The sequence below is a fragment of the Trypanosoma cruzi genome, genomic scaffold (assembly GCF_000209065.1).
Source record: "Trypanosoma cruzi strain CL Brener 1047053517161 genomic scaffold, whole genome shotgun sequence".
NCBI lineage: Eukaryota > Euglenozoa > Kinetoplastea > Trypanosomatida > Trypanosomatidae > Trypanosoma > Trypanosoma cruzi.
The window spans coordinates 158,388-185,559 of NW_001849569.1; the positions used below are offsets into that span (position 1 = coordinate 158,388).

The 27,172-nt window shown below is 48.1% G+C and overlaps 18 protein-coding genes and 1 pseudogene across 18 annotated transcripts, besides 22 other annotated features; all 19 read left to right on the top strand.

Moving 5' to 3' along the window:
* Positions 1 to 27: a microsatellite.
* Positions 1 to 27,172: a sequence feature (heterozygous, Esmeraldo-like haplotype).
* On the top strand, positions 86 to 1,594 carry Tc00.1047053506943.160 (eukaryotic translation initiation factor 3 subunit 7-like protein, putative; the record flags this gene model as incomplete). The annotated part of the gene is made up of 1 exon (XM_807052.1): positions 86 to 1,594. The coding sequence occupies one exon, from the start codon at positions 86 to 88 to the stop codon at positions 1,592 to 1,594; it is 1,509 nt and encodes a 502-aa protein (XP_812145.1).
* Positions 1,523 to 1,568: a microsatellite.
* Positions 1,636 to 1,665: a microsatellite.
* Positions 1,894 to 1,919: a microsatellite.
* Positions 1,946 to 1,971: a microsatellite.
* Tc00.1047053506943.150 lies at positions 2,009 to 3,151 on the top strand (annotated as a pseudogene).
* Positions 3,228 to 3,260: a microsatellite.
* Positions 3,612 to 3,686: a microsatellite.
* On the top strand, positions 3,820 to 4,224 carry Tc00.1047053506943.130 (hypothetical protein, conserved; the record flags this gene model as incomplete). Its single annotated transcript, XM_807051.1, has 1 exon — positions 3,820 to 4,224. One exon carries the CDS (start codon positions 3,820 to 3,822, stop codon positions 4,222 to 4,224), a length of 405 nt encoding a protein of 134 aa, XP_812144.1.
* Positions 4,433 to 4,457: a microsatellite.
* On the top strand, positions 4,718 to 5,596 carry Tc00.1047053506943.120 (hypothetical protein, conserved; the record flags this gene model as incomplete). The annotated part of the gene is made up of 1 exon (XM_807050.1): positions 4,718 to 5,596. The coding sequence occupies one exon, from the start codon at positions 4,718 to 4,720 to the stop codon at positions 5,594 to 5,596; it is 879 nt and encodes a 292-aa protein (XP_812143.1).
* Positions 5,605 to 5,642: a microsatellite.
* Tc00.1047053506943.114 (U6 snRNA-associated Sm-like protein LSm5p) lies at positions 5,837 to 6,190 on the top strand (the record flags this gene model as incomplete). Its single annotated transcript, XM_807055.1, has 1 exon — positions 5,837 to 6,190. The coding sequence occupies one exon, from the start codon at positions 5,837 to 5,839 to the stop codon at positions 6,188 to 6,190; it is 354 nt and encodes a 117-aa protein (XP_812148.1).
* On the top strand, positions 6,555 to 7,109 carry Tc00.1047053506943.110 (uncharacterized protein; the record flags this gene model as incomplete). The annotated part of the gene is made up of 1 exon (XM_807049.1): positions 6,555 to 7,109. The coding sequence occupies one exon, from the start codon at positions 6,555 to 6,557 to the stop codon at positions 7,107 to 7,109; it is 555 nt and encodes a 184-aa protein (XP_812142.1).
* On the top strand, positions 7,287 to 9,398 carry Tc00.1047053506943.100 (hypothetical protein, conserved; the record flags this gene model as incomplete). Its single annotated transcript, XM_807048.1, has 1 exon — positions 7,287 to 9,398. One exon carries the CDS (start codon positions 7,287 to 7,289, stop codon positions 9,396 to 9,398), a length of 2,112 nt encoding a protein of 703 aa, XP_812141.1.
* On the top strand, positions 9,649 to 10,146 carry Tc00.1047053506943.90 (hypothetical protein, conserved; the record flags this gene model as incomplete). The annotated part of the gene is made up of 1 exon (XM_807047.1): positions 9,649 to 10,146. One exon carries the CDS (start codon positions 9,649 to 9,651, stop codon positions 10,144 to 10,146), a length of 498 nt encoding a protein of 165 aa, XP_812140.1.
* Positions 10,371 to 11,558, top strand: Tc00.1047053506943.80 (hypothetical protein, conserved; the record flags this gene model as incomplete). Its single annotated transcript, XM_807046.1, has 1 exon — positions 10,371 to 11,558. One exon carries the CDS (start codon positions 10,371 to 10,373, stop codon positions 11,556 to 11,558), a length of 1,188 nt encoding a protein of 395 aa, XP_812139.1.
* Positions 11,696 to 11,736: a sequence feature (AT_rich).
* Positions 11,744 to 11,770: a microsatellite.
* Positions 11,873 to 11,932: a sequence feature (T-rich).
* Positions 13,270 to 13,307: a microsatellite.
* Positions 13,518 to 13,551: a microsatellite.
* On the top strand, positions 13,578 to 14,378 carry Tc00.1047053506943.69 (hypothetical protein, conserved; the record flags this gene model as incomplete). Its single annotated transcript, XM_807054.1, has 1 exon — positions 13,578 to 14,378. The coding sequence occupies one exon, from the start codon at positions 13,578 to 13,580 to the stop codon at positions 14,376 to 14,378; it is 801 nt and encodes a 266-aa protein (XP_812147.1).
* Positions 14,476 to 14,509: a sequence feature (AT_rich).
* On the top strand, positions 14,688 to 15,767 carry Tc00.1047053506943.60 (glyceraldehyde 3-phosphate dehydrogenase, putative; the record flags this gene model as incomplete). Its single annotated transcript, XM_807045.1, has 1 exon — positions 14,688 to 15,767. One exon carries the CDS (start codon positions 14,688 to 14,690, stop codon positions 15,765 to 15,767), a length of 1,080 nt encoding a protein of 359 aa, XP_812138.1.
* Positions 16,272 to 17,351, top strand: Tc00.1047053506943.50 (glyceraldehyde 3-phosphate dehydrogenase, putative; the record flags this gene model as incomplete). The annotated part of the gene is made up of 1 exon (XM_807044.1): positions 16,272 to 17,351. The coding sequence occupies one exon, from the start codon at positions 16,272 to 16,274 to the stop codon at positions 17,349 to 17,351; it is 1,080 nt and encodes a 359-aa protein (XP_812137.1).
* Positions 17,787 to 17,819: a microsatellite.
* Tc00.1047053506943.40 (hypothetical protein, conserved) lies at positions 17,859 to 18,533 on the top strand (the record flags this gene model as incomplete). Its single annotated transcript, XM_807043.1, has 1 exon — positions 17,859 to 18,533. One exon carries the CDS (start codon positions 17,859 to 17,861, stop codon positions 18,531 to 18,533), a length of 675 nt encoding a protein of 224 aa, XP_812136.1.
* Positions 18,614 to 18,634: a sequence feature (AT_rich).
* Positions 18,878 to 18,911: a microsatellite.
* Tc00.1047053506943.30 (hypothetical protein, conserved) lies at positions 19,239 to 20,273 on the top strand (the record flags this gene model as incomplete). The annotated part of the gene is made up of 1 exon (XM_807042.1): positions 19,239 to 20,273. The coding sequence occupies one exon, from the start codon at positions 19,239 to 19,241 to the stop codon at positions 20,271 to 20,273; it is 1,035 nt and encodes a 344-aa protein (XP_812135.1).
* Positions 20,615 to 20,634: a microsatellite.
* Positions 20,759 to 21,172, top strand: Tc00.1047053506943.27 (hypothetical protein, conserved; the record flags this gene model as incomplete). The annotated part of the gene is made up of 1 exon (XM_807057.1): positions 20,759 to 21,172. One exon carries the CDS (start codon positions 20,759 to 20,761, stop codon positions 21,170 to 21,172), a length of 414 nt encoding a protein of 137 aa, XP_812150.1.
* Positions 21,519 to 21,552: a microsatellite.
* On the top strand, positions 21,615 to 22,190 carry Tc00.1047053506943.23 (hypothetical protein, conserved; the record flags this gene model as incomplete). Its single annotated transcript, XM_807056.1, has 1 exon — positions 21,615 to 22,190. The coding sequence occupies one exon, from the start codon at positions 21,615 to 21,617 to the stop codon at positions 22,188 to 22,190; it is 576 nt and encodes a 191-aa protein (XP_812149.1).
* Positions 22,356 to 23,879, top strand: Tc00.1047053506943.20 (hypothetical protein, conserved; the record flags this gene model as incomplete). Its single annotated transcript, XM_807041.1, has 1 exon — positions 22,356 to 23,879. The coding sequence occupies one exon, from the start codon at positions 22,356 to 22,358 to the stop codon at positions 23,877 to 23,879; it is 1,524 nt and encodes a 507-aa protein (XP_812134.1).
* Positions 24,138 to 25,325, top strand: Tc00.1047053506943.10 (mitogen-activated protein kinase 5, putative; the record flags this gene model as incomplete). The annotated part of the gene is made up of 1 exon (XM_807040.1): positions 24,138 to 25,325. The coding sequence occupies one exon, from the start codon at positions 24,138 to 24,140 to the stop codon at positions 25,323 to 25,325; it is 1,188 nt and encodes a 395-aa protein (XP_812133.1).
* Positions 25,803 to 25,822: a microsatellite.
* Tc00.1047053506943.4 (aldehyde dehydrogenase, putative) lies at positions 26,145 to 27,172 on the top strand (the record flags this gene model as incomplete). Its single annotated transcript, XM_807053.1, has 1 exon — positions 26,145 to 27,172. A coding segment is annotated over one exon (1,028 nt), but the record flags the coding sequence as incomplete, so codon positions are not given.

Consider the following 27,172-nt stretch of genomic DNA (forward strand, 5'->3'; position numbering starts at 1 on the left):
TTTTTCTTTTTTTTTTCTTTTTTTCTTATTCGCGAGCCTGCGTTTGTGTGCTTGTGTTTTCGGTGGTTTTTAGTGCTGTCGCGTGATGGGTTTTGAACTGCCGGAGATTTTTGTCAACGCGCCCTTCACGTGGGGGCCGCCGCCGAGTGAGATTGAGATGGACGGCATGAAGGTGCGGCTTTACCAGAAGACCGACGCGATCGCCCCAAGCGACTGGCTGGAGGCGATGTTGGACCAGGCGAATGAGACGAAGCAGTTCACCACCGTCAAGGACGAGAACCGTCTCAAGGCGCTGCGCAACCTGCACGCGAAGGAGCGCCGCCACGGCCCGGAGCGGCGGTTTGTCAAGCACTACCAAAACGCCCGCAGCCACTTTGCCAACAAAGCCAAACGGAACCTCACGCTCCTGCCTGACACGGTGAAAGTGCCGACGGACGTTCTTATTTTTGCCGAGTTCACACAAGCGGAGTTGGCCAAGATGCAAAACCTTCAGGACGCCCCGACGGTGACCGACATCTCCCTTCATAACCGTCCCTTGGTCTATAACAATGCCATGGAGAAGGCAAGCTGCAAGACTCCCATTCGACTCGAAGAAACTAATAAAAGCGAAGAATTTTTTGCGCGCTCGACCACCGTGGAAGACGGAACACTCCGCGATATTCTCAAGAAGGAAGCGGCTGGAACGCATCCCATTGTTGTGACAACCGATGAGGTTCTTGCTCTCATGATGACGTGTAGTCGTGGTCTACACCCATGGCATCTTGAGATTTTTCGTTACAACCGCATGGTATTTATCTCGAAAACAGAGAAGAGCAATGTCGAGGTGCAGTGGGTTGGAGAAACAGCCGATACTTTGCGTCGTCCCGTTGAAAACGACCCCAACGAATCGGAGCGCATCACTAATCTTGCGAAGGAGTCCACAAAAGCATTTAACGCTTTTGTGGCACAGGCATGCTTGAAAACGCGGTACCAAATGAAGTGTGAAAAAAACCCCTTTCCTGATACTCAACCTCGTTTATACCGCTACCGACGATTTGTTATGCACGCTGAAACGGATGATCACTACGACATAATTGTTCGATGCGAAATTGATGCGGTGCAAAACGACAAATATGTTCGCATCTTTGGTCTTTTGGAGCAGTGTGCGGATGGGGTTGAAAGTGAGTGGCGTAAGACGTTAGACTCCCAGGGAGCCAAGTGGATTTCTGACGAATACCGCAGAAACGCTCAGAAAATGTCCCGTTGGGTTTGTCTCTGTCATTTGTCAGGGACATTGATGAAGATTGGCTTCTTGTCGCGCTCTTACAGGAGCAACGGGACGTTGGACCCGAATAAGCACGAGGTTTTGGCCACGCACACGAAGGACCCCGGTCCACTTGCCGCCCAGCTGGGCATCAAGGTAGGGAACATGTGGGCCATTGCGGACGCCATCATCATGGCATTCCTGAAGCAGCAGGATCTCAGCGAGGCCCTTCTCGTGAAGAAGAGTGGTGGCCAATCTATTATGCTCATTGAGAAGATGGAAGACGAGGAAGAGGAAGACGATGATGACGATGACGATGATGACGGCGGTAGCAGCGACGGGGATGTGTAATAACGGCGCCACGGCGACAGGAATGGTGGACAGAGAGAAGTAAGGGAAGAAAAAAAAAGAAAAGAAAAAAAGAACTTCAGGGAGAAGGACCTGAAGAACATTGGGAAAAAGGGAAGAAGGACGATTTGGCGATTTAAAATACACGAGGCCTTAATAATTTTAAAAAGAAACGAAGTAGAAATTTTCAAGAAAAAAAAAAAAAACTGAAAATAAATGGTGTGATTTTGCCTCATTCTCTTGTTATGTTTCTCATGGCTTTTGCCTGAGTTCTTTAAAACGGCTCCTCATGCCATGCCGACTTTTTTTTTTTTTTTTTTTTTTTTTTGCAGGGAAATTTGTTGTTATTAGTATTAGTAATAATAGTAATAATAATAATATTGCTGCCACGTATACCCATAAGTTAATTGAAGGAATATGAATAGGGAGGCATTGACGAAAAATGAAAAGATTACCTACTCTCTTGGTTTTGTGGGGCTATTGATCTTTACAGGCATCACCGCGGGTCTTCAGGTAGCGTTGTTTTCTATGGACCGCCTGTTTCTTCGAATCCTCACAACAACGGGATCACTACGGGAACGACGGCAGGCCAAACGTCTGTTGGGTATCCTGCGACTCGGTCACTGGACGCTGGTGGCCTTGCTTTTATCGAATGCATCGGCGATGACGGGTCTGCCTATTCTCCTTGAGGATATTTTTGATCAACTGACAGCACTTCTTGTGTCGCTCACCGCCGTTCTTTTTATTAGCGATATTATTCCTCTCTCTATTTTTGTCCGCTGGTCGTTTCCGATTTGTTCATTCTTTGTTCCATTAGTCTGGGTACTGTTGGTCGTGACTGCCCCGGTGAGTTATCCGGTAGGAAAGCTTCTGGACCGCCTACTGGGGAAAAGGAAGATCTTCTCCGCAGCGACGAGTTGGTGGCTTTGTTTTTAGCCCAACAGAAGGAGAGGGCGTTTCTTCGGGAGTCGGAAGTCAACATGCTCACAGGAGCCTTGCGGCTCTCAAGTCACCGTGTGCAGGATTTCATTGTGACGACATGCGACAAGGCGTTTATGCTCTCATCACGAACGCGGCTGGATAAAAAAACGGTGGAGACGATTCTTCTTGCTGGGTACAGCCGAATTCCTGTGTACCTGAACGACAACCGACGGCACATTCTCGGCACCCTCATTGTGCAGTCACTGGTCATTTTGTGCTTTACTAATCCGAATAAACCTCCACGAGCAGGGGAGTACCCCCTTTTAGAGACGCTGCGTCTGCCCGCGAGCACCACGCTGTATAACTCGTACCTTGCTTTTCAGAAAAATTCATCAAATATGGCTGTGGTGTACGACAATTGTGGGGTGATGGTGGGACTGTGGACCCTCACCGATCTGCTCTGTACGCTTTACAACACCAGTCCAGCGCACGAAGGAAGCAACACACATAGACAGGAGCTTATGGTCACCCTACTGGAAAGTATGAAGGCGATGAATGCTGCAAGGCGCAAGGCGCAGGGAAATGTCAATTCTGCGATTGAATCCGAGGAATTTTTTGTCGGTGGGCGTAAAAAATAAACGCGCGATCAAATATTCCTTTCCGTCTGATTTTCGCTGCCACGAGAAATTATATGTCTTTTTAATATGTCGATTACTTGTTGTTTTTGTTGTTGTTGTCGTTTTTGCTGCTTTGCGTGTTTTTTTTTTTTTTTTTTCCACGTCCCTCTCTTGATGCTTGTCACTTATGGGTTTGAGTAGGAGGGCAGGGGTGTGTGCGTATTTAGATAATTGCACCGATGTGGGTTTTTACAGTTTTTTTCTTTTTTTTCTTAGTTTTGGCTACGGCCAATCTGCTGATTACGTGACGCAGACAAATGCCATGCACATTCATATATACATATACATTTACAAGTGTTTGTACTGACACGTCGTGAGAGACGACGAGAGGGGTAGTGTTCGCCTTCTCAGGCCAATGATGTTGGAGTGGTTATGTGGGTTGAGCGGACGTCTTGAATAATCAAAAAGGCCCGCGTTGCGGATTATTTTTTTTTTTTTTATTATTGCCTTTTTTTGTTTGCTTGTTTGTTTGTGTGCGAGTGTGTTTGTGTTCTTTGGAAATTATCCCCCCTTTTTTTTTAGCCTTTGTGTGTTCTGGTTGCACACAAGTGTTGCCCTACCCAGCAGGGATATATATATTAGAAGGGAAGGAGTCGGCAGGACGACACCGAGGCATACGGCTCAACAAGGATGCAGGAAAATAATATTCACATGTCGTACCCAAACTACGTGATTGTGCATCGCGGGAGCCAGATGGTGTTCGTCGCCCTTCCAGCGGAGGCGAAGTGGATAGAAGCCCGTCTCACCTACGCTGCGCTCATGAATTTGGATCCACAGCGAACGATGCTCACGCCTCACTTTGCCTCAATGGATAAAGGCACTCCTCCTCTGTGTCCAGATGATTCACTTATTGAGTGGCCCGCCTCTGAGGCTCTTCATACAGTTGCAGTTGAGGCGTCGCCGGACGGCACATGGACCGCATTGACGAGCAACTTGCGACCACTCGAGTCGCGAAGCTTTGAGCTGGAGAAAATTCCACAGGCCGTTTCGAAATATTTGACTGAAGTTCAACAAGACGTGCATCCAAATGCATAATTGCGGATAAGAAGCTGTGTCTGCACAGGATGGTGTGGTGCATGGCTGTTGTTTTTTCCACAACACTGTGTACAGCTTTGCCTCTTTCTTTTCTTTTTTGGTGTGCGCATGTATTTTGGTATATCGATTGAAGAAGAGAAAGAGAAGAGGGGTGAGAGTTATGTGCCTCATTTAGGTTTTTCCTCATACCTCTTTTTCTTCGTAAGAGTTCTTTTTTTTTCTTTTTTTTTTTTGCTATGATTGAGGGTGACAACGTGCAAAGAGAAAGAGAAAAACAGACTACATAAAGCGCCTCATTGGATATGTGGATGTTGTTGAGGACAGTGATGCAAGTTATCTAGTGCTCATCATTTGGTTACGTTTTCTCCTTCCATTATTGTTGCTTTTTTATTTCTCCCTCTTTTTCCCATTCTGACGCTCCTCTCCACATTGCTGTGATCATTCCTTATCATTTGTGTTTGACACATTAGTGAGGTAATTGGCTGCTTTGAGAATGGCATCCTCCTCTGCTGCATCCAAGTATGTTGTTCCTGAGCTCACTCAGGATGACGTTCCTGGTGGCGCCTGCTGCGTGGATGAAACGACCTTCGCCACGCAATTCCCCAGCTATCTGGAGAGTTACATCCGCAGTGTGTGGCCAGCTGTGGAGACGGTCTTGGGGCAGCACCAACTGGTCGGCAAGCTGGATTTGATGGAAGGCTCCATGACGGTAGCAACAACGCGGAGAACTTGGGACCCCTACATCATCGTGAAGGCCCGAGACTTCATTCGACTGCTAGCCCGAAACGTTCCGCTGGCGCAGGCGCAAAAAATTTTTCAAACGGAAATTACATGTGATATTATTCCCATTTCCATGAAGGGCAACAGCACGCGTCGCTTTATTAAGCGACGGGATCGACTAGTCGGCCCCAAGGCGCAGACACTCAAGGCGTTAGAGATTCTTACGGGTTGTTATGTTCTTGTGCAGGGCAAAACTGTGGCGGTGATGGGACCAGTGAAGGGGTGCCAGCAGGTGCGAAAGATCGTTGATGACTGCATGAACAATATTCATCCCATTTACGGTCTGAAGCAACTGCTTATCAAACGAGAGCTTGCGAAGCGTGAGGATTTGCGACATGAAGACTGGAGTCGGTTTATTCCCGTCTACAAGAAGAGTGTGCAGAATAAGGAGAAGGCGAAGGCGGTGCGAAAGGTCAAGAAGGAACGCCTCAGGGTCTCTCTGAAGAAGCAGGCGGGGAAGGAGAAGTCCATCTTTCCGCCCGCCCCGCCAAAGCGTAAGGAGGATCTCGCGATGGAGAGCGGCAAGGCCTTCCTTTTGCGGCCGCGGCAGCGCAGGCAACAGCCGAAACGCGATGACTACCAGATTGAATAGAGCGCTTGTTTTTTTTTTTTTTTTTTTTTTTTTCACCTTTTTTTTTACCACGTTTAAACCAAAAAACAACATCACGTATTACTTGTGCATAAACGTGCACGCGTATCATGATTTGTGGATGGGGAGATGACATAACTTTTAATAACGTAAAAAAAGAAAAAGAAAAAATTTGGCAGAGCCTCTTTCTGATGGAACTATTCTTTTCTCTTCTTGTTTCTATTGGATTGGATAGCGGCAGGGATGCCAACAATTTCCGAACGACGGAACCTCCTTAATTTTCTCGGCTATCGCTTGAGTGTGGAGCTGGACGACGGCTCAACGCTCATTGGCCGCCTTGTCTCTTTGGGGCCAACATCAAACTTAATACTGACCGATGTTGAACGTGTTAGACCACTGAAGCGGCGGCGCGGCAGCTCGAAGACTGAGTGCTACAACTCTGTTTTATTTGTCCGTGGGAGCAGCGTTGTGTCGGTGCATCACACAAACAATATCACGACGGACCGTAGTGTTGTGGACACGCTCACGGATCGACAGATGGAAACGTCCAAAGCCATTCAGATGGCCAGTCAGAGCCTTAACGTGCCCTTACGGTAAGGATTTATGGTGCGCAAAGGAGAAATAATGTGTGCATTTGTTTGCATCTCCGCGTGCTTTTACCGGCGGTTTATTTGCTGTTGATGCATCGGCAAAAGGATAAAAGTGGGCAGTGCATTGAATGAAGGCGATATATCCACGTATTTGTACCAAGGGGGTGCATTTTTGGTGCTCTGAATGCAGTCATTACTATTGTGGTGAGCCTTGAGGCCGTGGCGGGCAAAAAAATTGGGCGTCGCTTCTTTTTTTTTTTTTTTGTCTGTGTTTGTTTGACTGTGTGCCTCTTGAATGGCTAATTTTTTTTGTTTTCTTCTGTTCCGTTTGACTTCTCCTTCTTTCTCCCAACAGGGTGTTTGGTCGCTCCATGAGTACAGTGCGGTCTAGGGCGACGTCCCGATCGCGACTTCAGCGGCCTGTGATGCCAGCAAGGAAGGCATCCGCTGCACCGTCGTCGTTGATTCGTTGGCACATTGGTGAAAATGGCCGTATTTCTAACTTTGACATGAAAGTACTGCGAAGAGACATTTTTTGGCGGCTTGAAAACGGCCCCCTTTACACGCTGGAGGAATGCCGTACGTTTCTTCTGGAGCTCTCACGCGTGGCGGCTGCGTGGCAGGAGGAAGAGTTTCCGCAGTTGATGTATCTTGTGGATATGCACGAGCGGTTGATGCCTGGTGTATCACTTTCTTTTCAGTGGCCCACAGGCAATGCGGAACTCTTGCCGCTGGCGGACATTTCTGGCGTGGAGGGTAGTTTGCCGATGTTAACGAAAGTTGTGGAGGAAATGAACCGCGCCGTTGCACGGATGATTGATCGTTTGTGGGACTCTCGCAGAGAGCGTCTGATTTTTGCCGCCCGTCTGCTGCAAGATATCGAACCGCTGTTGCAGGAGTTGAGCGGTGGCGCTTCGTCAGCGTAGAGAAGTAAATACAAATCGACCTTCATGCCGAGTTGGAAGTTGTTGTTTCTTTACATTTTACCTTTTGGGCGATTTTTCACCCCTTTTTTTTTCAGGTTTATTTTACTTGTCGTTGTTTCCCTTTTATTATTTATTTATTCACTTTTTCTTTTCTTCTTTACGGTGTAAGGGGGCGACATGATTCTGCACAGGGGGGAGGGTGTCCCTCCGTCTGGAGTACACAGTCTCTGTTACCTGCGATATCGGCCTCCGTTGTCCACGGAGGAGAGGCTGGAGGAGGCGAATCGCCACATTGAGAAGAATCCCACCGATGTGCAGGCTTTACTGCGGCGCGCAAAGTTGTTTGTGCGTTTGGAGGACCACCAGGCAGCTCAATTGGACCTTTCCGTCATTATTGACTTACCGCGTGGGAAAAGTCAGTCGTCGGAACTTGTCTGTGCCTTTTTTCTTCGAGGTGTTTGTCACGTGAAACTGTCGTGGATCGACAAGGCCATCGCGGATTTTACAGCCGCACTTGACATCGACCCTTCCCACAGTCGATCCACGTATGAGCGTGCCGCATGCCATAACCGGAAAGGGAACTATACCGCAGCCATCTTAGACTACGAGAGGGCCCTTCAGCATGACTCAATGCACGTAAGCTATTTTTCAGCGTGTCATCGAAACGCCCGAAGCCGATTCGCAAAGACGCGTCCTCATCAACGTCTCTCTTTGCGATCTTTTGGGGCGATCGAGCCCTCTCGACGGGATGCTTCGTCTCTTCTAAATGTTGACGGTGTCTACAGAAATGGAGACAATGGAAAAAGACCACCACCCGCACCCCCGCATAACATGTATGTGAAAACGTCAGGTTTAATGGCAGAGACGTCAAGACTGAGCCATTCTGCTGGAACGCCGATTGGTAGTCCCGAGCGACATCAAATTGTGCCGGCGGTAACATCGTCTTCCGCGTTAAGTGGTAATGAGGAGGCAGAGCTACACCAACAGCGTGGGCTGGCATATAGAAAAAAAGGTGATTATTTGCGTGCCATTGATGAGTACTCTGCGGCCCTTAGACTTGATCCTAAAAATTTCAAGGCTCTGTTTAATAGAGGTTTTTGCAACGACAAGGTTGAGGACTACAACGCGGCAATCCGTGACTATGAGGCTGCCATGAAGTTGGAGCCGGGGTACGCCTACACCTATTACAATCTCGGCATATCGTACGATCGTTGGGGCGGTCATTACAAAGAAGCCATTGCCATGTTCGACAAGGCCATTGCATTAGATGGCAACAATGCTGATTTTTACCACAACCGCGGCTTTAGTCAGCGCAAACTAGGTAAATATCGCGAGGCCGTGAAGGATTATACCATGGCATTGTCTCTGGATCCGCAGCACTTCAAAGCCTACTACAACCGAGCCTTTTGTTACGATAAGTTAGGGGAAGGTGCAAACGCCATTGCAGACTACACGAAGGCCATTGCTATTCAAGATGATAATCCCAATGCCTACCATAATAGAGGTGCCGCTATGGAAAAGGCCGGTCGTCTTGACGATGCGATTGCAGACTACACGCGAGCCATTCAGCTGGACGACGGAAATCCCTTCACATACAATGCCCGCGGTATTGCTTATGACCGTCGTGGTAAGAGTGATGCAGCTTTACAAGATTTGACACAAGCCATTGCACTGTCACCCAACAATCCCATATTTTATCAGAACAGAGCCTTTGTTTTTCAAAATATGGAGCGCTTTCCAGAGGCGGTGCGTGACTACAACATCTCCTTGGCACTATTAGACGAAGAGAAGAGGTTTGCCAATGGAGCTACTAGTGAAGGCAAAGCCACCCAGGAGTTGAATCTGTTGATTCTAAAACAATACTTCAATCGGGGTTTTTGCTATGCACGTGAGGGCCATTATGAAGCGGCTATTTGTGATTTTTCAACGGTTATGGCGACAAACCCCGATAACCTTGTAGCATTGTACAATCGCGGCATTTGCCATGATAAGGTGGGGAATTACAAACTTGCAGTGGAGGATTTTTCACATTTAATTGAGTTGGACGCGGAGAATGCGGAGGCGCACTTCAGCCGTGGTACGGCACTGGAAAGTCTGGGGGAATATGCCATGGCGTTGGATGACTACGCAGTCGCATTCAAGCTGGACGTGGATCGCAGTGACCTGGTTGACGAAGGCGACTTGGCAAAATTCAAGTCAGAGCATCACGCCATGGTGGCTTCTCAGCGAGTCCTGCGGCTCCTAAAGGAAAAGAAAAAGGGTTCTGCAGCTGCGCGAAGAGCATCTTAACTGACTTGAGGATATGAATTCCAAGGTGGATGTCCGCGTTAACGTAATGCAGTGGACCCGCCGTTATATATATATTGTGGGGAGAGGGGGATTATTTGTATGTTGGTTATATCGATGCAAGCCCTTTTTGCCGTTGTTGTTTTTGTTGTTGCTTTTCTGGGGATTGTGGTTGGTTGGAAAGTTACATGAACATGGGTAAGTTCTCTTCTCTTTTACTCATTGTTGTGCGTGTTGTGATTAGAGGTTTTTTATGTCGGAGGAAAATGGAAACGTCTTGGAAGCGTTTAAAAAAGAGCACTGCGCCCTGCTTGCGCTTCTGGCACATGCGGCGAGACAAGCTGTGGATACAAGGACTGGAGAGTCTGTGTTCGAAGACCTCTGTTCCGCGGAGCCCTCGCTAAAAGACATTTACCCTGAGGTGAATTTACTGTACAACATTCATCAAGTACGTCGTGCTCTCCGCGATCGACAAGAGCGCTCATCAGAGTCTGTGACACCTTTATGCGACGCGGTTAGCGCTGCATTAAGGAATTTGTATGGCGCCCTTCCTGACCCGTTGTTTCTCGTCGTTGCCGAGGCGGAGGGAATACTGCGGAAACGACACTCCTCATCTCGTGCTCTAGAACCGTACATTCTAGACCTGGTGGAAAGCATTCAGTTGGTGCTGTTGCAGGAGACAAACTCATTGCAGCGTCGTGGGGCCTCAATAACTTTGCGGCTGAGAGATGTGCCGCCGTTTGTTTTGTGATTCACAATTTGTTGCCCACAAGAGATTCCGGCTGTGAATTTGGGAAACGTGCGCTTTTGCAAGAACCAAATGCTTGGGTGTTGCTTTATGGGTGGGGGGACTCGGAGCGAGAGAGGAGCGGTGCGAAACATGTGGTGTTGAAGCCAAGTGGGATTTCTGGCTTTCTACTTCCTTTTTTTTTTTTTTCCCCCTTGCTATTGTCTCCAGCTTTCATAAATCTAGCGATGCTCGACTGTTCGGTTGTAATGACGGCATTTTTCACGATTGCCATGGGAATGCTGCTCATTGACTTGTCATCTCTGCAGGAGAACATGGTTTGCTCGGCGAACTACGGCAACGCAAGTACGTGCCCAGAAGTTTTTTTTTCTCAAAGCTATCATGCGGCACGAATGAAGTTTAGGGATGCAGCCAAGGAGGCGAAGGCCGAGTGGAAGCAACACACTGTTCTCCAAGAAGACGGTTTCGAATACTCCGTTGATACCGCATTTGTGCGCGGGAAAAAAGCAAAGAACCTCCTCATTCACATGTCAGGCACGCGCGGAGTGGATGGATTTACAGGGAGTGCCGTGCAGGTGAAACTGCTGCGCGAGTGGAACAGCAGCCGCGGGGATGGTCCGTCGGTGCTTTTTGTGCACGCCGTCAACCCTTATGGCATGGCGCACTTTCGGCCCTACAATGAGAATAATGTCGACCTCAGTCGCAACTATCTTTCCCCCGAGGAGTGGAGTCATGTACTGGAACGCGATAATGCAAATAATTCTGGATATAATGAGATTGTGGCCCCCCTGCTGATGTCAAGGGCTCCACGTTTCATTGACCGGTATGCTTTTTTTTACCACCTCCTCAAGCGGATTGTCACGAAGGGACTTGGTGCGTTCAAACAGACTCTTTCCGGTGGCCAGTATCACCATCCCGATGCTGTGGGCTTTGGTGGTCATGAGGAGCAGCGTGCCATCACCGTCCTCCGTGAGGTTTTCAAAGCACATGTCGAAACGGGCATTGAGAAATCCATTGTGTTGGATGTATGCACCGGCCCTGGATCGGAGGGCTCAGAGACGATTGTTTCCAACTCACGTGAGGAGAGGGTGGTCGCAGAGAAGATCTTCAAGGGAGCGAAAATGCAGAGCAGGAACGACGAAACGGAGCAAATAGGTGAAATTCGACCAAGCGATACTTTTGTAAAAAACAGTCTTATCATCAAACAAAATTTTGGTACTGTAAATTGGCTCTTTTTTGTGCGTGCGCTATTTCTTGAGAATGCAGCCTACAAACACGCGAAGGGGAGTCATGTGCACGCGGTCATGCAGGAGTGGTTGAAGGATGCCTTCTACCCGCAGACAATGGCATACAAACGGGCGGTGCTGAAAAAGGGCGTGGCTGCTTTTGACAGTGCATGGAAGCATTTATCATGAGGTTTGGCTTCTTTTTTCTTTTTTTTTTTCGGCATGGGCAAAGGGATAGGTATAAAGTTAGAGGCCGGAGGCCCCCAGTTGAGCTCGGAGGCGGATGGAAAATAGAACCGGAATAAAATGTAAGTATTGACACTTTGAAATAAACATTTATTATTTTTCAATTTTTAAAAATATTTTTGCACCGCTTTTTTTGTTTGTTTGTTTGTTTGTTTTTCCCCTTGCTTTTATTGGATCTCAGGGTCCTGCACGGGGCACCTTCTTGCGGGGGTTACTTCAGGCACGTGGTTCCGTTTTTCTGCCGATTTTCTTCAGTTAAAGAAAAAAAAAACAAGAGGAATTTAAAAAGAGGAAAAACGAACAACAAAAAAAAAAGATGCCTCGTGATGGGGTGCTGGAGGAGATGCAGGTATACGACGAGTTTGCTCTCTCTGAAATGTTATACGTTGCCTGCTTGGAAACCCTTCTTTCTGCGTATATCGTGCCTCTTAGCAACACGTTGTGCCTGACGACTTCTGAGGGCAATTTATCTTCGTCGCACTGCGAGGACCACAGCGATTTGCTACGGACGTTTGGCGACGATGTTTTACAGCTTTTATCGTGCCACAGGGCAATCATCAATGGCCTGAGGATATTTACCGAGGGCTGTGGGGAAAGCGACTCCAATGGGAACTTTGAAGGGCACGAACGCTCATATTTTGCAAATAGAGCGACACGCGTACTACGACGGGGAGTACCTGCAATGCGTGCTGCGTACCAAAGATACGTGATGAATTTCAACGAGAACGTAAGACGGGCTCTCTTAGCAAAGGCCTCTGTGCCCAAGGACGTGTGGAGGAGTAGCTACGGTGCTCTGGCCCAAGATATACTTACAAATAGTCTTCTTCACTTGGGCGTGGAAAAGAGGAACAGAACCCGCTTTTCAGAGGGATGTAATCTCTCACTTGAGGCCCTCTCTGTTCTCCCGATGCAACACATTGCCCGCTATCCATTATACATGGATGAGTGTATTCAAATACAGCGACACGTCGCTTCTGTGAATAGTAGTAACATCAATGATGATGGCGCAGCACGCATTGCAAAGGCAGAAGAAACTTTAGCAGCACTAATAGATATCTGCAGCACAGTCAATGCAACACGAGCTTCTTTGATAGAATTTCAAAGAATGGTCGAACTGCAGAAGTCTTTAGAACTGACAGAAATTTCCTCAAAGCTTTTGTCTGAGGGAGATGTTGTGGTGTCATTTGAGTTGCAAGAAGAAAAAACGAAATTACGGGGGCGTTGCTCCCATGGAAGACTCATTCTTCTCAGCGACACGCTATTTGTTCAGCTGCATGAAAAGAAGCGAGCACGATGCGAAAAACGTCTGGAGCGGATCCCTCTTAAAAGCATCATGTCTGTGCGTTGTTCCAACCAGGCATCTGAAGGTGCTGTTTATATCACTTACAACCCTGACGTTGAGAGACGTAAGTGGAGGGTTAAAAAACAACGCAAGAAATGTGTTGTTTTATTTTTGCCAAACGAAACAGAAGCTCTCATTTGGGCATCTGATATCACACGGGCGGTTTCGGATTTAACTCCCGAGGAATAAATTGGTTGCTTTTCTTTTACCAACTCCGCTCAGACAGTCCTTTTTTTCTCCCCCCTCCAGTGCTCTTTCTTTTTCTCTATATATCCCTCTGTCTCTGTGTTGATTGGAATATTATTCCTATTGTTTTTTTTTTTCACTTTTTTTTTTCTTTTTTTCTTTTTAAAAGACAAATCAGCGAAGACGTGTCCCCCCTCTTTGCGTAATGCGGGTGAGGACTGCAGTTGCCTTCGCACCCCTTCTTTGGGGGTACGCATCGCGACTCGCCGTGGCTTGTGCTCACACACCGAAGGTGGTGTTCTCTGTTTTTGGTGGCGAGCTGAATTTTATCTTTTGTTGCGGAGTTTTTTTTCTCTGAGCCTCATAACTATACGTTTTTTTTTTTTTTTTGTTTGTTTTTTTTTTTTTACTTTTATTGCCGTCTCTTATTTATAATGTGTTGCCCAGCCCACATGACTCAATTGTCGCCGAAGGATGAGTACACACGTGCGTGCACAAAATTAGGCTGTCATGTCAATTCCCACCTCATGAGAGAACTCCCCGACACGTTGGAGGCGTTGATTGCCGTTAAAAAACTCGACTTTTCGCGTAGCATGTTGGGCCGAAGTGACGTTGAGCCGATTGTGCAGGCCATTCTTTTCCACTGCTCGGGCCTCCAGGTGCTGAATCTCTCGCAGAACTACCTCACCGATGACAGCATTGTACAAATATGTGAGGCTCTCTTGGCACACACGTTACTTCTCGTCTCCCTCGATCTCTCCAACAACCCCATTTCCAACAAAACGGGGCGATATCTTTTACGCTTCATGGAAAGCATGCCCGCACTCCGGTTTGTTGGCGTACAAAAGACACTCATGAATGACAGCATGATGCGCCTGTTCCCGCATTCAAGCAAAGCACTCTGTCCGCCTGTGGCGGAGCACAGGGCCAGCACTCTCTCTACCGCCGTCACCGTGGCAACGTCCAACATTTCCAGCATCATGAAGACCAGCCCGTCAAGTAGTTTGCGAGAAACAACGAAGGACGACAATCCGCATCCGTCTCAGAAAACACAATGGCCAGCACTTGAAACTTTATGGAGGGCCGCGGCAGTAGCTGCCCCTACCCACAACAACTACTCTAGTCTAGGCACCCTCATTTCATCTATGCGTATCCGCGTTCAGGAAGTGAGCGAAGTTCAACAGTTGCCAGTTCCTTCAGGAGACTCAAAAAAACAGAGACAACAGTCGTATTAGACAAGAGCACAAACAAATTCTCAGTGCGTTCAGAAGCAAAAAAAAAAAAAAAAATATGCGGAAAATACCTCAAATTTATTTTATGTCTGTCCTCTACAAAAAAATAAAAAAATAATTAGAAATAATAATTACAGCGGCCGTAAATGAATGCAAAAAAAACAAACGAGAAACACAAAAAACCCACAATTGTCAACCTCCCCTTTATTCCACTTGTCTCTCTTTTCCCACATTTCATGCACGAATGCAGAAAGTGATATTTTTACTTTGAAAGCCATCTACCAACAACAATTAAATTGAACAGAATTTAAAATGCCCATCAAGGTCGGTATCAACGGCTTTGGCCGCATCGGACGCATGGTCTTTCAGGCCTTGTGTGAGGACGGCCTTCTCGGAACGGAGATTGACGTCGTGGCGGTGGTCGACATGAACACGGATGCCGAGTACTTTGCGTACCAGATGCGTTACGACACCGTGCACGGCAAGTTCAAGTACACGGTGACGACGACGAAGAGCAGCCCCTCCGTTGCGAAGGACGACACGCTTGTGGTGAATGGCCACCGTATCCTGTGCGTGAAGGCGCAGCGGAACCCGGCGGATCTCCCATGGGGCAAGCTTGGTGTGGAGTACGTAATTGAATCAACGGGCCTGTTCACTGCCAAGGCGGCGGCGGAGGGCCACCTGCGCGGCGGTGCACGGAAGGTCGTCATCAGCGCTCCCGCCTCTGGTGGCGCCAAGACACTTGTGATGGGCGTGAACCATCACGAGTACAACCCCAGTGAGCACCACGTTGTGTCTAACGCGTCATGCACGACCAATTGCCTTGCGCCCATTGTGCACGTCCTGGTGAAGGAGGGATTCGGCGTGCAGACCGGCCTCATGACGACGATCCACTCGTACACAGCAACACAGAAGACGGTGGACGGTGTGTCGGTGAAGGACTGGCGTGGCGGTCGTGCGGCTGCTGTCAACATCATTCCGAGCACGACTGGTGCGGCGAAGGCGGTGGGCATGGTGATTCCGAGCACCCAGGGCAAGCTGACGGGCATGTCTTTTCGTGTCCCCACCCCGGACGTGTCCGTGGTGGATCTCACCTTCACTGCGGCGCGCGACACCAGCATACAGGAGATCGACGCCGCCCTGAAGCGCGCGTCTAAGACTTACATGAAGGGAATTCTCGGCTACACAGACGAGGAGCTCGTGAGTGCAGACTTCATTAATGACAACCGCAGCTCCATCTACGACTCCAAGGCGACGCTGCAGAACAACCTGCCGAAGGAGCGCCGCTTCTTCAAGATTGTGTCGTGGTACGACAACGAGTGGGGATACTCCCACCGCGTGGTGGACCTTGTACGCCACATGGCCTCGAAGGATCGTTCGGCAAGGTTGTAGGCGTGGCGGTGACTTCAGGTCTTTCTTTTGCGAATAGGGATCTTATAATACACGATGCGTGCCCCGTGATGGTCGTTACCGGTGCTGCCACGATCCAAGTGACACAGCGTCAAGAGCAAAACAATTTTACTTTTCCTTTTAAGGACAACAACAACAAAAAAGCAACTTTTTTTTTTTTGAAATTATATTTATGGTCATGTTTGGGAAATAAAAAGCAGCAATGTAATGATGCGGAAGGAAGAGTGAAATAATGTTTAATCAATGTGCGAGGATTGGGGTATTGCAAGGAAAATGTAGATGATTTAATTGGGTGTATTTGAGGGCACACAGTGTGTTGATGTTTGCTCACTTCCCCTTTTGGCAAATCTTTTTAGCTTTCCTGCTTTTCTTTCCCCATTATTCCACTTGTCTCTCTTTTCCCACATTTCATGCACGAATGCAGAAAGTGATATTTTTACTTTGAAAGCCATCTACCAATAACAATTAAATTGAACAGAATTTAAAATGCCCATCAAGGTCGGTATCAACGGCTTTGGCCGCATCGGACGCATGGTCTTTCAGGCCTTGTGTGAGGACGGCCTTCTCGGAACGGAGATTGACGTCGTGGCGGTGGTCGACATGAACACGGATGCCGAGTACTTTGCGTACCAGATGCGTTACGACACCGTGCACGGCAAGTTCAAGTACACGGTGACGACGACGAAGAGCAGCCCCTCCGTTGCGAAGGACGACACGCTTGTGGTGAATGGCCACCGTATCCTGTGCGTGAAGGCGCAGCGGAACCCGGCGGATCTCCCATGGGGCAAGCTTGGTGTGGAGTACGTAATTGAATCAACGGGCCTGTTCACTGCCAAGGCGGCGGCGGAGGGCCACCTGCGCGGCGGTGCACGGAAGGTCGTCATCAGCGCTCCCGCCTCTGGTGGCGCCAAGACACTTGTGATGGGCGTGAACCATCACGAGTACAACCCCAGTGAGCACCACGTTGTGTCTAACGCGTCATGCACGACCAATTGCCTTGCGCCCATTGTGCACGTCCTGGTGAAGGAGGGATTCGGCGTGCAGACCGGCCTCATGACGACGATCCACTCGTACACAGCAACACAGAAGACGGTGGACGGTGTGTCGGTGAAGGACTGGCGTGGCGGTCGTGCGGCTGCTGTCAACATCATTCCGAGCACGACTGGTGCGGCGAAGGCGGTGGGCATGGTAATTCCGAGCACCCAGGGCAAGCTGACGGGCATGTCTTTTCGTGTCCCCACCCCGGACGTGTCCGTGGTGGATCTCACCTTCACTGCGGCGCGCGACACCAGCATACAGGAGATCGACGCCGCCCTGAAGCGCGCGTCTAAGACTTACATGAAGGGAATTCTCGGCTACACGGACGAGGAGCTTGTGAGTGCAGACTTCATTAATGACAACCGCAGCTCCATCTACGACTCCAAGGCGACACTGCAGAACAACCTGCCGAAGGAGCGCCGCTTCTTCAAGATTGTGTCGTGGTACGACAACGAGTGGGGATACTCCCACCGCGTGGTGGACCTTGTACGCCACATGGCCTCGAAGGATCGTTCGGCAAGGTTGTAGGCGTGGCGGTGACTTCAGGTCTTTCTTTTGCGAATAGGGATCTTATAATACACGATGCGTGCCCCGTGATGGTCGTTACCGGTGCTGCCACGATCCAAGTGACACAGCGTCAAGAGCAAAACAATTTTACTTTTCCTTTTAAGGACAACAACAACAAAAAAGTAACTTTTTTTTTTTTTGAAATTATATTTATGGTCATGTTTGGGAAATAAAAAGCAGCAATGTAATGATGCGGAAGGAAGAGTGAAATAATGTTTAATCAATGTGCGAGGATTGGGGTATTGCAAGGAAAATGTAGATGATTTAATTGGGTTTATGATGCAGCTTGTGGTAATTTTTTACAACTTTGCGTTTTTGGAAGCTTTTGTTTGTTCAGTTTCTTTTTGTTTATAGCTGACTGTTTTACGTTAGTGTGTTTTTTAAGGATTTAAGCTGTTTTTTTTTTTTTTTTTTTCTTTTTTTTTGTTTACTGAAGGTGTTTAAGGTGTAGTTTAGTGTTTGTGCATTATGCGTCGTAGTGTTGTTGTTCTTTGGACTTTTTCGAACAATACTGGGCATTATAGCCCACCTGTGTATATGCCGCTAGAGTATGCTAGCCGTGTGACAAACCAGAAGCAACTAGTGTTTACGCATCCCAAGGATCCCAAGTACGGTTGGAATACTCACGTGGAGGAGCTTGCATCTCTCCATCCTGGTATTTTGGGGCCTGGTCGCCGAACCCCTCAGTTGAATTGGTATAATCGAGGTGGTATTGTTTGCGAAATTCCGCCCGTGCCGGTGTATCGCCGGCACATTTGGTGCCAAGGGCACTCCCACTTTATCCTCCAGCATCCGAAGATTTTTATTAAATGCCCTCCGGGTGTTGTTGTGTGCTGCAAGTGGTGTCGACTGAAGTTTATCAACATGTCTACCGAGGACGACAACGATGATGACTGGCAGAGTGAGGAGCACAAAATTTCGACAACACCGGAATCTGTGAGTGATTTAATGCAGCCCAAACGCGATATTGGAGGGGTTTTGCGTGACAGAACGTTTCAGGATGGTAAAGAGCCTGATCCACATGTCTATCGTTCCGTTTTTGACCCCGAGCGGCACCGATGGAAGCATCCGCATCATAAGTATGAGGTGCATCCAGCATATGCGGACACCAATAAGGACGGCAGTGGTGGTGCTGTGCATTAGGGAAAATGTGTAATAGGGAGCTACGAGATATGCCTGTGCAATCGTAGAGCCTTCGAAGACGGGATAGCGGAAGAACAGCCAAAAAAAAAAAAAAATTTAATGGGGAGGGGGGGGATCACATATTTCGTGGGATTGGGGGCATTTATTGTGCGGTTGTGTTTGTAAATGGGGGAACTGTTGGGGTTTCATTATCACGACGAACAGCTTAGTTGGGATTAGTATACAGCAGAGTCTATCTGGGATTTGCTAGCCTGGGGTTGGCGCTTCAGCGGGAAGAATTTGCATGCCCTGCTGTAGTATTTATGATAGCATCAAGCATTGCTTGAAAAGGCAATTTGCATGAATGTTTAGTTTAGTTTTTTTTTTTTTTGTTTTGTTACCGCGTTGGATGTCAGTGAGTGGAGTTTTTCCCCCTGTCATCCCATCTGTCCCTTCTACGACCCGTCACGCGGAGGGGTCCGGTGATTGTGGGGCTCTAAAGGCTGCCGCCTTTTGGTTTTATCGCGAGCCCGGTTACTATCGCACATGACGTATGGACTCATTGGTGCATTTGTGTACGGGTGCTGGATGAATCTCTTCTTTGACGTGTGGGGATGTTAGTTGCATCCAACCAAACTGTCTTTTGCTTCTTGCTACCCTTTGCTCCCTGTGGGAATAGGGGACCAGGCCTTCTCCGGGTGGTCATATTCCGCTCTTGGTCTTTTGATGCATTCTGCTGCTTTCTCTCCATATTTTGTCTTTCTTTCTTGTTGTTGTTGTTGTTTTTTGGGGAATAAACAAAAAAGCGAACTGTTTTGGCCCTTTATGTTTTTTCGCGTTCTTGTTGCTGCGGTGTTTGTGTGGCTTACCGGCACGGCTGGGGTTGTGGACGCTGCTGTTGATTGCGGCACAGCGGTGGCATGCTACCCATGGGCGAATGGTAATCTGAGGGTTGGAAATCAGAAGCCATGTGTCTCTGGAGGACGGATGAACCTTCGGTTCATGTTGGATGTTGCGGCTGAGACTAGTGCGGCCGAAGGGGCAGCTTCCACTGCTGTATATGGGTTCTGTCCTGTTGTTGACAAACTCGAAGCATTTAAACTGAATTCAGCTCATTCTGTAGCGACCCTCTACTCAGCCGGGAATGTCTACAATTTTTCAAAGAATGTTGGTCGAAAGTACCTCTCTGTATATGGGTTTGGCATGTCAAACAGTACACTTTTTCCAGAGAAAGGCCTCTCAGCAGGGGCTGTTGTGATCGCGGAAAATGGGGATTTTCTGTGTGGTTCCGACCGCTCTGTAGCACTTGTTCATACCTTGATTCTGGACATTGGACTTCACAGGGGTCGATTTAACTACATTGGTGCTAGAGGGGCTTCATCACCAGGGAATATTTCTGGAAATGGTACGACTACGCCTATTGAAGCTTCAACCGAAGCCCCTGTGCAGGAAGGTGAAGTCTCTGTGCAGCCGGCATTGGTTGGGTTTCGGCCCACTTGTACCGCCGATGATGTTTGTGTTTTTGATTCTGCGAGTGTTTGCATTGGAGATCAAATTGGAAACAAAAATTGTGCAAAATGCTACACCTCCCCCAAGGAAGTTGCCAAACAAAACATTGTTGTGTGGGCATCATATGACGGAACCGATGCCAAAGGCCATCCACTACTTAGCGGCGGAATGAACCCCCTGATTTACAAACAGTTTGCGGGGAACACGTTAAAGAATGATTTTGATGTATTAATCAGAAGAATGAAATCGTAAAATTTTAGTTTGTAGTTAGGAGTGTGAATAGGACGGGGCCAAAGTTGGCACCAGTTATTAAGTTGGGCGAAAAGTTGCCCTGAAAAAAGAAGCGGGAGAAAGAAAGAAAATAAAGGGAGAAGCCGAGATCAAATTATATAAAATTCTATCATTCCCTGTATTTCTTATAATGCACTTGTTCCTGCTTTCGTGTGTGTGCATGGACGTGTACCTGGTGGTCACGGTGCCAGATTTTATAAGTTTGCGTCTATTATTTTTTCTAAGCGTTCTTGCCTAATGGAGTAGTAACCTGAGCGCAGTTTTGTCTGTTGGTTGGCATTGCTTCCCCTGCGATAATCACCTTTTTTTTTTTTTTTTTTTTGACGGTTCTTTTGGCCGGCGTCGTTTGTCTCATTGGTGTTTTGGGTACATAGGCCAACGCATGTGCTGCGAATACGGCTTGCCAACCCTGGGTGGTGGATAGGCCGTGCGTCATTGGTGAGCGGATGGATCTCCGCTGTGGTGTGCGGTCCAGTCTTTCCTCGGGGATGATTGCGTATGGTTTTTGTCCAGTTGTGGATGACCTCCAGACGTTTCGTCTCAGTGGCATGGACCCACCGCTCCCGGGTCTTAGGGCGGGAGAGGGTGATCTTTTTTTGCTATACGGCCAGAGATCAGCAGAAAACCGAACATCAGATCTTTCCAACGCGGTGTTTCTCGCTAAAGCATCCGATATATGTAGTGACGGGGAGTGGGCCGTCGTCAGCCTCCTCCTGTTTCGGTTTTCCCCGACGCAGGGTTGGCGCACCTACGCTGAAAAGACGTCATACCCAACAGGTTCAGGGTTTGAGCCGACCTGCGACAGTCACGATAAATGCCTCTACGCCCACCGGGAGTTTATGTATCGGTTCATCCGGTAAGAAGAACTGCGCCAAGTGTTTTGGCGAAGAATTATTGTCGAAGCCGCAGACGACAGTAGGGGTCTCGTATTACGGGTAAGACGCTAACGGTGAGACGGTTGGCAGTGTGGAATCACCGACCCTGCACCGTTTCAGGGATTTAATATCGGAGCCATTGAGGGTGATGGCCAGTGTCTTTGGGGAGGGATTAGCGGCGTGTCGTCCTCAGGCTTCATTTGTGCGGCAATTATTGAGCAGCGCAAATGATGATTAAAAACGTTTATTTTTATTTTTTGATGACGAGACGTCTGTTTTCCATATGCGAAATTAAGGAGAAAGATAAATGTATTGTTATTACTATTTTCACTTTTTTTTCTTGTTCTTTTTTTTTTTTTTTTTTTCCCTTGCCATCCATGATTACTGAGTATGAAACAAGAATGGAATAAATAACGGGACTCATGCTATGTCTCACTTTATTCGGACATCCGTAGCGGCTGTTGGGCTGTGCGGAGCGGGAGCCATATTGTATAGGTGTTGCTGGACACATAGGCCATCCCCTGAACACAAGAAAGAGCTTCTCCGTCTATCCGCTGTGGCGCTTTCCAGTGAGGTGGTGGACACGGTTCTTTTTCGCGATGGGGAAACTTTGAAGCTTCTTCGCCGATTTGTGAAGGATGTGGGCTTACATCCAGACACGGTGGGGACTCTTAAATCATATGTGAAGGAGGAATTTACCACCAACAAGGAAACAGTCGGTGCACTGCGCAAGTTTGTTGTGGAGGATATTATCTGCGACACGTGGGTTAGGGATGAGCTCATCAGCATGTCGAAAGAAACTGGGAAAGAGATTATTCAGGATCCGGCCATATACCCTGGACTTTCTATGCATTTGCTTGCCTCTGCAGCGCAAGAAGGATTACAAACACCTGCCTTTAAGGATGCTTTGCGATGTGCATTGAGATCTGCTTTCTGGGTGGCGTTGGTGGGATTTTCGCCGGAATTCATCTTCAAGGAAATGAAAAATAGAAATCATCAGTGACAGATGGACATTTTGTGTTAATTTTTCCTTTTTTTTTCCCCTTTGCTTTTTTTGAGTATACGTGTTTCTTTCTGCATTCCCATTTCCACTTTTTGATGCCATTTATTCAATTTGTTCTTTCGATTGCTTTCACTAGCAGCCCTTCCGTCCCTTTTGTTGTATAGGATGAGTCGCTTTGACGTGATTCTGTGTTTTGTTCCGCCGGGGTCCGGAAGTAAAGGAAATTCCCTGCCTGAGGAGCACTTTAGACTCACATTGGGGGATCTTGTGGATAGTGTTGATGATGTTCTGAGTCGTGCCACACCCCGTTGTATACTGAACGCCATCGCTAAATGTGTCCACTCCGCTCCTGCATTTTCTCATCAGATGAATATTATTGTTGGTAAGGAGGGCTCCAGAGAAATTCTTTTTGGGCTCCTTTATGATCTTACCCATCACCAAAATGGTGACGATGCTGTGCCTCTGCAATGCATGTTATTTGCTTCCGACGGGGCATCGGTGGTGTGTGAAATTGTTGATGAGGAGGAAATGGGTTCTGTGACTGAGGTGATGAGTGCAATGCGGCATATTGTGTTGGTTGCATTGAAGTTTAGATGCCGAACGATGACTCTCGTTGTGGCTGAGCAGCTCTCCACATCCCTCATTGCCTCCATGCTTGGCTATGCGTGGTGCAACGTGTGGCTCCTATTGGGCGGTGGAATAGATGTGGATCGCTCCGTTGCCGTAGTGCGCGAGGCACTTTCCATTCGCGACGCCGTGCGGAACTTCTGCTATTTTCCTGAAGAAATGATTTCAGGGATAAAGGATGTGGAGGTGATGTTGCGGGCCCGTGCTTTTTTGGACGGGGAGGCACAAGGACTTGCCGCACCTTGGCAGCAGTACACTGAGCGAGATGAAACAGAGACAGGGAATGGACGTCTTGCGGTCGAAAACGCAACGCTGCGAAATGAACGCGCAGAGCTGCAAGCTCTTTTGAGAGAACGGGAAGAGTACTTTGCCGAGCAAATTGAGCTGAAGGAGCATGAGTTAACACAACTAAGACGGGCGTTGCAGCACGCAGAGGCAAATGAGGAGAAGCTGACGGAGGCTGAGGTGAGGATTACAGAGCTCGAGTCCTGTCTTGCTGAAAAGGAAGAGGAACTTTACATGTGGAAGGAAAATATAGACAAGAATCCACTGGAGGCGAGCGAAAAGACACAACAGATGGAAATGTATTTTCATGCCAGACAGGAGGAATTGTGTGATAGAATTGAGTCCCCGAAGAATGAGGATATCATAAATGCTCTTCAGCGGGAGTTGTCGGAGACGCAGGCAAAGTTGCGTGAGATGCAACAACAGTGGGAGGCGTCAAGGGAGGAGAATCTGCAGAATGTCATGGAGTTTCAGGAGAGAGAACGGGAGTGGCAGATGGAGTTAGGGCGAGGGGAAAAGGAGCGGGAGACAGTGGTGGAGGAGTGTCGTCGACTTCGTTCCGTTGTGACCTCTCAGGGTTCCGGGCTGGATGTCGTCAAAGAGGCCATTGAAGCTACGCGTTTGCTCCAAGAACAGGAGCTGGATGAGCTTTTAAAAAAAATTAGGGCCATCTCCTCTGCAAGTGCACCTGCAAGTCATCGGCGTATCTCACCACGTTCCGGGAGACACTCGGACCCGCAGAATTGCCCGCGGATGCTCTCGCCACCCCCATTATGAAGGATTTTTTTCTCCTCATGAATCTATCATTGTTTTTTTTGTTTGTTTGTTTTGTTGTTGTTGTTGTTCTGTCTGTCTGCAGGCGTGTGTGTAGCTTTTTTTGGCTTTGTTTGTGCTTCTGCTGGTTGTGTTATTAGGGCGGTGAAACGGCACTTCGCTGGATACACAGACGCCCAGAGAGGGAGAGGAAGGGCAGATATATAAATTCTTGCTTAGCCGCACTTTCACATCATTCACCACTCGTTGCGAAGGCAGACGATGGCGGTAGCAGCGGATGGTTCTTCGAATAGCGTCGTGCAACTGGTGTGTACGCAGCGGGGCTGGAAAACGTACCGTGTGCGTGGGCAGATGTTTGAAGTGGAGGACAGATATACATTGACTTCGATCGCGGGGTATGGAGCATACGGGGTCGTATGCGCCGCGTTTGACAGTGTGGACTTTCGAGATGTGGCGATCAAACGTGTCAATCATCTCTTTGAAGATCTGGTAGATGGCCGTCGCATCTGGCGGGAAATATGCATACAACGCATTCTTAGAGAAAGTTGTTGTCGCAACATCTTGAATCTTACAAGAATTGCGCCACCCAGGGAAGGTGTAAAGGATTTTCGTGATTTGTACATAGTAACTGACCTTTACGATACCGATCTCCACACGGTTATTTACCGTGTTAAAAATAGATCTGTGGAAGCGTTGCAGCGAATTATGGTACGTGTTCTTCGTTGTTTGGCTGACATGCATACCTTGGGGATCATTCATCGTGATCTTAAACCGAGTAATATTTTATTAGGGGATGAACCGGATAGCGACAATGCAGTAGTGTGTGACTTTGGGCTTGCACGGGCAGGCCTGTCACATTTGAAGGAGCCGTTGGATCTCACGGATTACGTCGTTACCCGTTGGTACCGTCCTCCAGAGCTCTTGCTGATGTGCCGGTATAGTTTTCCTATCGACATGTGGGCCTTTGGGTGTATCATCGCAGAGTATGTGATTGGGCGCCCACTATTTGGGGGTCGTGACTATGTCCATCAGATGCAGCTGGTGCTTTCCAGTATTCCAGTGACAGGCACGGAGTTCATTGAAAACTCCAGCGGAAGCGCCATGAACTTCATGAACGAGATTGCGAAAAAGTACAAGGATACGAGGCCGCTCGTAGGGCTCTTGGAAGGCCTGTCGTCTGATGGAGTGGAGTTGGTAACGAAACTTCTTGCGTTTGAGCCAAAGAAGCGGTTGACGGCGCAGCAGGCTCTGCAGCACCCTTTTTTTGCCCGTGTTGGGGGCCGGGGAAAGTCGGAGTGCACCCGTCCTACAAAAGCCGACTTCTCCTTTGACTTGCATGCAGAGATATCGGAGGCACAGCTGCGACGAGCCATATGGGAGGAGATGACCCAATACCAAAAGAAGGGAGTAAAGGGGGAAAAGGAGAAGAGACAGTCAAAAGAAGAATAAAAGCAGACACGCACACGCACACGCACACACATAAAGACAAGAAGAAAAAATAGGGAGTGGGGGCCAAAAGAGAAAATAAAGCACAAAAAGAGACAACAAAGAAGGGCTGGGAAGGGGCAGTAACACCGATGGAAAAAGTTGAATGCGACCATTCACAATTAATAGGATTTTGTTTGGTTCTATTTGATTGTGAAGGGAGTAAATTTCTTCGCTTTCATCCCCGGCCCATTTGTTGACTGGTTGTGACGTAGCAGGCCACGCTAAAGAATTTGTTGTGGCCTACGGTGACTGTGCTCACTCTTTCTTGCTTTCTTTTACCTACGTTTAATTTCTTTCTTTTTCTCAACCATAGACGGGGGAGCTGTGGACTAAACGACGATGGGGAAACGAAGCACAAATGGGGAAGGTGTGATGCCGCCTTTACCTTTTGTTTTTGCTGTTGCTTGTGTGCATTGTTTTATCCACCTTTTCGTCTTTTTGTTGTTGTTGTTGTTGTTTGCTCAGTCAAATCTCCTGGTGATTTACCTACCGTGTCGCATGATGAATGACGTATGGGACACCGCCATTTGTGGCCGCACGCAGAAACTGTTCCCCCTGCTCTATTATTGCTGTTGTATGTTTCTTTCAAAAGTATTGACTAAACAAATAAAAGAACCGGATTCAATAAAAGGGCAGAGGAAAGAAATTCAATTAATTTTGACGACACGCGCATACATTGAAGAAGAAGAAGAAAATAAATAAGTAAATAAAAGAGGTCAAATAATAATAATTAGGGTCATCGTACTAATTCGTCTACCGCAGCCATTTTCTTTGCCAAAAATGCTCTATGGGATCATTCTGCTGGCATTGTTGGAGTGGAAATTGGGTTTCTTGCGCTTTTTACTGAAGGTAATAACCCACACAGTGGAACGCTACTCGGCGCCAACCATCACGGTCCCTTTGCCACGGACAAAGTTTGACGCAGCACCAAGCACTGTCCCTCTCACACCCCGATCCGGCCCCCCAGGTACCATACAGTGCTATGACAAGGGAACGAACACACCGATTGGTCTTGTAAACGTTACTAGTCCAGATGAGTTGCGTGCAGTGGTTTCTCGAGCTCGAGTAGCCCAAAAGGCATGGTCGAAGACGTCTTTTTCAACGAGACGGAAACTCCTTTTTAGTTTGCTGGATTACATCTTGGAGCATGAGGATTTTATTTGTGAAACTGCCTGCGTAGAATGTGGCAAAACGATGATGGATGGCTTTTTGGGGGAAATGCTCACCACTCTCGAGAAGCTTCGCTGGACAGCTGCTCGTGGGGAAGAGATCTTGGCTGAAGAAGTACGAGACGTGGGTCTCGTGGCTATTCACAAGCGCCCCGTTGTGAATTACGTTCCGTTTGGCGTTATTGGAGCCATTGTGTCGTGGAACTATCCCTTCCACAACATTTATGGGCCAATGATATCTGCACTTTTTGCGGGCAACGCATTTGTAGGGAAGGTGTCTGAATATTCTTCGTACTACGTGTCATATTATCAGTCCATTGTAAGAGAAGGCTTGAAGCAATTGGGTCAGTCTCCAGATATTGTAGCGTTTGTCACGGGGTTTGCAGAGACGGGTGAGGCGCTTGTGAATTTGGTAGATAAGCTGACGTTTATTGGCTCCCCTGCCGTTGGGAAGCTTGTTATGCGTAACGCCGCTGCGACACTTACCCCCGTCTTGCTGGAACTTGGTGGCAAGGACCCCGCCGTGATATGTGACGACGCAGATTTGGAGCAGGTGGTTCCCATCATTATGCGTGGCACTTTCCAAAACTGCGGCCAAAATTGTGTTGGTCTGGAGCGTGTCATTGTGCACGAGTCATT